General features: G+C 31.7%; 2 protein-coding genes and 1 long non-coding RNA gene across 4 annotated transcripts; all 3 read left to right on the top strand.

Annotated features, from left to right (window-relative positions):
- The first annotated feature begins 249 nt into the window (after positions 1-249).
- LOC21390813 (glutathione S-transferase U19) lies at positions 250-2,583 on the top strand. 2 transcript variants are annotated; one of them, XM_024163166.1, is made up of 2 exons: positions 250-624; positions 2,249-2,583. In XM_024163166.1, exons 1-2 carry the CDS (start codon positions 291-293, stop codon positions 2,581-2,583), a joined length of 669 nt encoding a protein of 222 aa, XP_024018934.1. In that variant the 5' UTR covers positions 250-290. The 2 variants fall into 2 exon arrangements, with proteins under 2 accessions (XP_024018934.1, XP_010087164.2); XM_010088862.2 differs by having other exon boundaries at positions 250-611; positions 2,236-2,583.
- Positions 2,584-3,255: 672 nt separating this feature from the next.
- Positions 3,256-7,647, top strand: LOC112090856. Its single transcript, XR_002901848.1, has 3 exons — positions 3,256-3,433; positions 3,548-3,754; positions 7,309-7,647. It is a non-coding gene; the product is annotated as an uncharacterized LOC112090856 (long non-coding RNA).
- Positions 5,353-6,619, top strand: LOC21390814 (probable glutathione S-transferase). The gene is made up of 2 exons (XM_010088863.2): positions 5,353-5,749; positions 6,060-6,619. Exons 1-2 carry the CDS (start codon positions 5,435-5,437, stop codon positions 6,402-6,404), a joined length of 660 nt encoding a protein of 219 aa, XP_010087165.1. The 5' UTR covers positions 5,353-5,434; the 3' UTR covers positions 6,405-6,619.
- Positions 7,648-9,641: the final 1,994 nt, after the last annotated feature.

Below are 9,641 nucleotides of genomic sequence, written 5' to 3' on the forward strand. Positions count from 1 at the left end.
ATTATTATATATTTAATATATTATTAATTTAAATATTATTACATGTTTTTAAAAATTAAACCACTAAACGTAATTCAGTTTCTTTTAAAATTGAAATTAATTTTTGAATAAAACTACCAAACGTATTTTAAAAATAATTCTAAAATAAAAATAAAAATATTTTTATTTCTATTTTCATACCCAAAACAAAATTATTTTAAAAACAATTTCAAACCCACCGATAATCCTCTGTTTTTCACTACACTCTATTATCATTCACTTGCCTACCAGATGTTCGACAAAAGGTGGCAATGGCGAACGAGGTGATTCTTCTCGATTTCCCGGTCAGCATGTTCGCGGCGCGGATCAGAATAGGCCTGGCCGAAAAGGGTACCGACTACGAGAGGATAGAAGAGCATCCGTGGAACAAGGGCCCACTTCTTCTTCATATGAATCCCATTCACAAGAAAATCCCAGTTTTCATTCACAATGGAAAACCCATTCCTGAATCTCTCATAATTCTTGAGTACATCGACGAGGTTTGGAATGACGACAAAGCTCCATTGCTGCTTCCTTCTGATCCTTACCAGAAAGCCCAAGCGAGGTTCTGGGCTGATTTTATTGACAAAAAGGTAAATTCCTTTTGTTCTAGCTTTTCATAATTATTAATTTTTTTTTTCAAATGTTTTTTTTTTTTTAATATACCATTTTGTCCGTTTTGATTGGTGTTTCTTATTTTACTATATATATAAAAAAGATAGATCAGCTAGCAGGAGTCAGGAGGCGTTTACCCTTCTCGCTTCTTTTTTTTTTTTAAACAACCGGTGTTTTTTGTCTTTCTTCTTTATTTTTTTTTTTCTTTCATTTGTTTTCATTTGTTTTTAAAATTTCCTTTTGTGTCTACTTTTTCAGCATCGTTAATTTATTTATTTGAGTAAATTGTCCAGTTACACTTCAAGTTGTTTCTTTTCTCTTTTTGTATTTTTTTAAATAATGGATCCCGAATCTTCATTTTTGGCAAAATGCACTATGAACATGAGATTCATACATGAAGAATAATGATTATTATTTTCAAACCATGTCAACTGTTAATTTGATAACGTTTATTTGCTATTAAATCTCAAATGTGATGTTGTATTGTTAGTATGCTAATGCTAAAACGAGCACTGTTTAAACAAATTATTTTTTAACATATCTAGAGATTATTTAATAACATCTCACATGTGATGCTAAATAAGTATGTTAATACTAACTTTTAGCTTTTGATTATTATTAGTGGATGTGTTTATTTGTTTATTAATCATTACAATATTTATATTTTTCAAATAAACTATGTACTTTTATGAATCAGTTTTTTTTTTTTTTTGGGATCACAAATATACTATGTATTTTTTTGTGGAGAGACTCTTTAATATTGGAATTCATTCCTATTCGTTTAAAAAAAGTATGGACTCTTTAGTGTTGGAATTCATCCCTATTCCTTTGAAAAAAGTAGGGCATAATAACTTTTATAAATGAATAAAATTTTCTTTTAAAGGGGTTGCCTTAGGAGTATTATTTTTTTAAATATTTTCGTCCGTAAAAGTAATTTAATTAATGGATAATTCAGTAATAAGAAATTGTATTAAAAAGAAGTGTTTGAAAAAATAATGAGACTATTAATAGATGCACTAAAAAAAATTTAGTTCACTAGTCCTTGTAAGAACACGTAAATATTGTATTCAATATATACTTCTATCTTAAAATTAGTTTAGTATCAGTAAATAAGATGTAACAAACTTATTTAATGAGTTTTGACGTTTTTTTTTTTTTTTTTTCAAAACGAAATGAGAAAAAAAATGAAATGAGAAAAAAAACTAAAAAAACTTTAAAGTTTTAACCTCAACAATATGGAAAACACTATTGGAACTGTTTTTTTTATGTTTTTTATTTTTATTTTTTATAATATTGGAAAGTTTTTAACTTATTTTTAAGGATAGTTTAGTCATTTTAGATATTAAAATGAATAATTAAACGAGATATTTGTATATTAAATCAAATTTAAATTTAAAAGTATATATCGGATAAGATTTAAAACTGAATAAACTTGATGCATATATGTCCTTTTGAACAAATCCACTTTAAGACATTTTTTTTTAAAAATTTTATGGCGGTTTACTTGCATGCATCTTTTCAAACCAAATTAAACAAATTAGAGAAAAAGAAAAAAAAAACAAAAACAAATTTGATGCGTTGAATATGTTGGGGGTAGCGCAGATGTTCGACGCAGGGACGAAGGTAATTTGGAAAGTGAAAGGAGAAGAGCATGGGGCAGGGAAGAAGGAACTCTTGGACAGCTTGAAACTGTTGGAAGCAGAGCTTGGAAACAAGCCGTACTTCGGGGGAGACAGCTTCGGGTTTCTGGACATCGCGCTCGTTGGATTCTACCCCTGGTTCCGTGTTTTAGAGACATGCGCCGGCTTCAGCATCGGCGCAGAGTGCCCCAAGCTCATCGCGTGGGCCAAGACGTGCCTGCAGAAGGAGAGCGTCTCCAAGTCTCTTGCTGATGAGAAGGAGATCGACGAATACGTTGCGGAAATGAGGAAGAAGATCGGAATTGAATAAAACAAGAGAATGGGAAGGACAACTACTCTACTGCTTGTGTTAAGGTCTAGTGAGTTTCAGCTTCAAGTTTTCTTGTTTTCTCAACCATTGATCATCTAATAATTATCTTATTTTACTTCAGCTTAATTTATGTCTAGTGCGTATTTTATCTGCATTTCTCGGACAGTTGGTCAACTTTGACCATTCTTGACTAACTTTTTGATAATGACGGTTTGATCGACTCTTGGTCAACAAACTTTGACTTGGTCCACTTAAATTAGTCAAAACTCTAATTTTCTCAGTTCGACCTTCTAGACCCATTTTTCGTCCGTTTTTTGTTCTAATTATTTCTAAAACCCTAGAATTGATGTTTTCAATTCTTTTTCATTTTTTAACCTTAAGATTCATGTGTTGGCCCACTTATGAGTTTAACACAGCGCATCCTGTCTTATTGCAATCTGAAAGTCAGTAACAGTATCTTACCTAACTTAAATTTTTAATTACTTACTTGATGTCATCTTGCTTAACGCATGTCAGTACTCTTCTGCTTGTGTTAAGGTCTAGTGAGTTTCTGCTTCAAGTTTTCTTGTTTTCTCTTTTGTTCTTTAGTGTTGAGAGTCATCACCGACTCATGAGAATTGTCAAGAAAGCTCTTCGATTGCTCTAGAAAGCTTATCCAAGTTGCTGCGCATTTTTTCTACAAGTCTTATACGAACGGAAGCGTCAAGAAGCAAATCAACTTGTGATTTGAGAAGCTTCTGAAGCCACTAAATAACCGACATAGTGAGACTATACATAGAGACCATGTCTCTCGGTGGAGGTGCGTCCGAAAAAAGAAGTGAGTGGTATGTGTGCTGAGTAATTCTGTGAGGTGTGTGCTATTAATTATAGTACCTTAAATTCATTTTTGGTAACTTAAATTCATTTTTCTTATTTTATTATGTATTGAAGGAAAAACATAACAATTTATTTTTATATTTTATAGAATGTTGATGATAATTCTCCAGGAAGCATTCATATTGGAATGAGAAGAATGGTTGGGCAGGTGAAGTGGCAGAGATACAATATGTAAGTATTGTTTTTCTTTAACATGGAAGTGTTACAAATTAAAAGTGATTTTGTTTGTAAGAGAACGAGAGCATCATCCTCAACTATTCAGCCCGATTCAGAACTTCAGAAACTTAAAAAACAGGTGGCAGAAACTTTTAGCTGAGACACAACAACAAATGACAGCACAACACGATGAACATCAAAGAGCTCCAGCTGCACTTAACGCCAACCAAAGAAAGGTGATAGAAAAGATTGTTGCTGAGTACACCCACCAAAAGTCGGCCACCTCTATCTGATTAGCCTATTTTAATGACTAGTTTAGTATTATTATTAAAGACAATATTATTTTATGTCAAGTTACATTATTCATGTTTTTATGCTTTTGACGTTTTGCTAGTTAAAATTAACGGAAAGTTGTGCGGTTGTCTTTACTTTTTAATTTGTTGGCTGACACGGTGATGGTAGTACTATTTCTTATGTGATATTGCACTTTATGTTTAATTTAATGATAATGTTTAACTTATATATTTTTATGTGATATTCTGATTGTTTCTATTAATCTTACAAAAACGAAGATAAATTAACAATATTCCAATACTCTTAAAAAATAAATCAATAGAATAATATCATATGAAAAAAGTCTTTTTTTTTCCCTTGTGTTTCTGTGTTTGGTGCCTTTGTTTACTTGTTCATTTCTGTGAGTACAAATTTATGTATTCGTTTGTTAATTGTACGCCAGTGGTTGATCACTAATGTTTTTAGTTGATTGTTTACTTATTTATTTTTTTTTTTTTGTCACTTCTTCATTTGTGTGGGATTTTTGGCTTATTTTTATAATCTGCTCATCTATTTGTTAAGCAAGTTCTCAAAACTTCAGTATTAAATTAATTAAGAAGGAAGTGAGGTGTAATATGGACAGGTTGTTTAGTATTTTTGTTTTAACGAAAAAATTGATTATGGAAAAAAAAGATTTACTTTTGATTATTATTGATTAATTTAGATGTATGAACCTTTTTATGAAATGAATTGTATTTTTAATAAAAGTAGTGGGAAAGGGTATTTACTCTTGTTGAAAAAGTTCAGCCCTACCATATTCTTTCCCAACCAAATAACAACCTAATTCAATTTTCTTCCTTCTCAGAACTTTTTTCTTCCTTCTCAGTTTTGACTTGAGAAAAAGAGATAGAAGCTAAACGTCATCCATGACAAAGTGACATAGACTAATAAAGGTTATGAAGCAAATTGGAGTATTCTTAATTACTTTATAAAGAAAACTTTTATGGCAGAAATTGTTATTTTACCCGGTTAATATGAATTGTTAATTATTTAATTAATTTCTAGTCCAATACTCATGCACATTAAAAATTTATATAACGCAACATAAAATTACTTCTACTCATAAATTAAATTAAAATATACGTACTTAAAATTAATTGCTAGATCACCTGAAAAAATATACGTACTTAAAATTAAATTAAAATATACGTACTTTATATTCAGAGATAAGCCACGAACACAAACTTCTTCAATTTCCAAAATGGACCCATTCAATTTCTCTAATTTACACTTAGCACTAACAACTCCAGATGTAATTTCTTCACCTTTCCCCTTTAAAAAAATGGAGAATCAAAACGTCTGCAATGACATCACTGTCAGACCAAATGAAAGAAATTCCACGAAAACTCTGCAAAAATCACCGAACACATTGATTATAATTGTCCATTATCTATAAATAGAACATGATAATCATCCTTTCTCTCCATAACTTTTACGCATTCTCGTTTCATTCACTTACACACGAGGTATTCGACAGAAGTTCTCAATGGCAAACGAGGTGATTCTTCTCGATTTCTGGCTCAGCATGTTCGGCATGAGGGTCAGAGTAGCCTTGGCCGAAAAGGGTATCAAGTACGAGTACAAAGAAGAGAATCTGAGCAACAAAAGCCCACTTCTTCTTCAGATGAATCCGATTCACAAGAAAATCCCAGTTCTTATTCACAACGGAAAACCCATTTCTGAATCTCTAACAATTGTTCAGTACATTGATGAGGTTTGGAATGACAAAGCTCCATTGCTTCCTTCAGATCCTTACCAGAGAGCCCAAGCCAGATTCTGGGCTGATTTCATTGATAAGAAGGTATTTATTATTGTTTTTCAATATATTTTCATTTCAGGGTCAACTTAAGGGATAACATCAATATAACCAAGCCTCCGTTCTAGCTTTTTGGATCGCCATTATTTTCATTTCGTTTTGATGTCTTGTAAAGAGGGAATTTTGTTGGGATTACTTCTGTAGTATTCTTTTGACTTTTGAATCTGTTTTCTGTCATGGGAGTATTGACTCACTACGAACAGAGTTTTTTTTTTTTGGTTTAAGAACTTAATAATCACTTGTTATTTTCAAACAACAGTTAGGCTAATGCATCAAATACGTTGAGCTAGCGCAGGTGTACGACGCATGGAGGAAGGTTTGGACAACGAAGGGAGAAGAGAAAGAGGCGGGCAAGAAGGAATTCTTGGACGCCTTGAAGCTGTTGGAGACAGAGCTTGGAGATAAGCCGTACTTCGGGGGAGACAGCTTGGGGTTTCTGGACATTGCGCTTGTGGGATTCTACCCCTGGTTCTACGCGCTTGAGACATTCGGCAACTTCAGCGTTGAGGCAGAATGCCCCAAGCTCATAGAATGGGCCAAGAGTTGTAAGGAGAAGGAGAGTGTCTCCAAGTCTCTTGCTGATGAGAAGAAGGTCTATGAATTTGCTACGGAAAGGAGGAAGAAGATCGGAATCGAATAGAGGAAGAAAAAGGGGAAGACAATACTAGTGCTTGTGTAAGGTCTATTACTGAGGTTCAGCTGCTATCTTTTCTTTTCTTTTTTTTTTTATTACTTTTGTTGCTTTGTTGTTTTAAGTTGGGACTTTACTCTGTCTTTTATGAATGCCATGTGAATGGAGGTATGTTTTATGGTGCTAAGAAATGATAATAATAAAAAAGCTCTTCTTTGGCTATTTGTATAAAGCTGTAGTAGTGTTTGAATGGTTGTTGAAAAGAGAAAAAAAAAAAAAAAATTATCGCAGAAAGAAGTCTACTATGATGTCAAATCCAAATTTGCATACACATGTGGGTAAAAAATAGGTTTAACGTGGAATTCATCACGGGACTTGTTGAATTACAATTCTTTGAGGGGTAATCATTACTGCGTTGTTTATTGCCTCGTTAATTTCGCTGATTTGAGTTTAGAATTTGAGTTGAGATGTGACTTTATGTGAGAGTTTTTTACTGTAGTAAAAAAGTTAGATGTGATTGTTTGTGAGAGTTTTTTACTGTAGAAAAACTCAAATTCTAAACTCGAATCAGCGAAGTGAACGAGGCCATATTTTTTCTTGGTTCGAAAAAACAAATATAATTTTTGTAAGAAAAAATATTACAGTAAAAACATAAGATATCGTTTGAAAAAAGGAAATAAACGGGACTGTAATATGAAAATCAACCAGAAATTATGGCCGTTGACGCATAGTTAATAGTTCATAGTAAAAAAAAAATATAAAAATACTTCATAGATGGACCAAAATAACCATTGCAAGATATTACTTATAACGATTATGTTAGATTGACTGTAGTATAACTAATTTTAACATATATTTTCTGATACTCCTAAAATTTGAAAGACTTTTTTCAACTTCAGAAACTTAAAAATAGGTGGCAGAAACTTTTAGCTGAGACACAACAACAAATGACAGCACAACACGATGAACATCAAAGAGCTCCAGCTGCACTTAACGCCAACCAAAGAAAGATGATAGAAAAGATTGTTGCTGAGTACACCCACCAAAAGTCAGCCACCTCTATCTGATTAGCCTATTTTCATGACTAGTTTAGTATTAATATTAAAGACAATATTATTTTATGTCAAGTTACATTATTAATGTTTTTATGCTTTTGACGTTTGCTAGTTAAACTTAACGGAAAGTTGTGCGGTTGTTTTTACTTTTTAATTTGTTGGCTGACATGGTGATGGTAGTACTATTTCTTATGTGATATTGCACTTTATGTTTAATTTAATGATAATGTTTAACTTATATTTTTATGTGATATTCTGATTGGTGCCTTTGTTTATTTGTTCCAACATTTCCATTAGCATGTGTATATGCTACACACATATAAAAGATGATAGAAGCTTTGTGTAACATGTTGGTAAGTAAATTTCTTTTATTTACGACAGTACTAACTCCCATATTATCATGCTTAAGTACTATCTGTAGACTGTAGAGTTGACTTCTTACAAATTTCCATTAGCATGTGTATATTGACTTGAACTATTATAAATATTTTAAGTTGAAGTTTTCCAGGATTGCAATTCCAATACGAGCACTTTCCGTATACGATTGACTTACACTCAAGCTGAATCATCAAAAATGGTTCAGACTTTTGTAGAGAGAAAGCAGGGCTGTAAAAGAAGAAAAGCAGGCATGATGAATCTAATCATACACTATTTTATTTGGACACAGGCCCAATATCCAGGGCCCAAGCCGACGAACCGAGTAACCCGAACCTACCTGAGGTCATCCGATAGGTTACGAGTTTGTGGACTTTGTCTCAACCCGCACCGCGCGGCTCGACCCAATTTTTCGGCCCAACCCTAACCTATCCTGCCGAATTACACCCCTAATTATATGTTCTTCTTCTTTTTTTACTTTTTTAAATAAGACCCTAATAAATAGATTTTTCATTCTTACTAACAAACTCTCGCAGGCGTGCGTGAAGTTTCAACTAGAATAATATCATTTGAAAAAAGTCTTTTTTTTTTCCCCTTGTGTTTCTGTGTTTGGTGCCTTTGTTTATTTGTTCATTTCTGTGAGTACAAATTTATGTATTCGTTTGTTAATTGTCCGCCAGTGGTTGATCACTAATGTTTTTAGTTGATTGTTTACTTATTGTTTTTTTTTTGTCACTTCTTCATTTTTGTGGGATTTTTGGCTTATTTTTATAATCTACTCATCTATTTGTTAAGCAAGTTCTCAAAAATTCAGTATTAAATTAATTAAGAAGGAAGTGAGGTGTAATATGGACAGGTTGTTTAATATTTTTGTCTCGACGGAAAAATTGATTATGGAAAAAAAATGATTTACTTTTTATTATTATTAATTAATTTAGATGTATGAACCTTTTTATGAAATGAATTGTATTTTTAATAAAAATAGTGGGAAAGGGTATTTACTCTTTTGTTTATAACTTAATACCAAAATGTTAACTTTTCCATCCAAAATTTAACAAAATATTAACTGAGGGACTAAATTTTCAGTACAAGAACTAACGGTAAAAAGAGAAAAAAGATTAGGGACTTTTGACGAATTTAACTCCTAAAAAATAGTTATAAAAATATTTTAGAGACAAAAAAAATGTCTCTAAAATTAAATAATTTTATATAAATTAAGTATAGAGACGAAATGATTTTGTCTCTGAAAACACTTTTTAGCTTCAAAAAGATTTTGAGTGCGTTTGGAACTCGTTTCAAAATGATTTTGTTTTCTGTATGAAAATAGAAATGAAAACGTTTTCATTTTTGTTTTTAAATCATTTCTGAAAATGCGTTTGATGGTTTAATTTTTAAAAATATGTAATAATATTTAAAATAATAATATATTAAACAAATAATAGTTAAATTCCAAATAAAAATACTAATAATTAATATAATAATTTAATTATCATCAACATTAATAATTAAAAAAACTTTACTAAATACAACAAAAATCCGTAAAAAAATTTTCCTCAGTCATTGGTCTTCCTTTTACGCCTCCATCATTTCCCTTCTCACTCAATCAAACCCCATTTCAAGTAACTTAACCTTATAACCCAACCGCCTGTGCAATATTCTCTCTCATCTCTCTCTCCATCAAATTTCACTAGAAAGCAAGAAAACAACAACAAAATCCCACCTCCCATGGCTTCCAAACACTGATCAATCAATCAAACAAACAAAACCCCCCATAAAACCACTTTCCAAAACCCACCCTCTTTCTTTGGCTGCTTTT

This window comes from Morus notabilis, unplaced genomic scaffold (genome assembly GCF_000414095.1).
Source record: "Morus notabilis unplaced genomic scaffold, ASM41409v2 Scaffold929, whole genome shotgun sequence".
Classification (NCBI taxonomy): domain Eukaryota; kingdom Viridiplantae; phylum Streptophyta; class Magnoliopsida; order Rosales; family Moraceae; genus Morus; species Morus notabilis.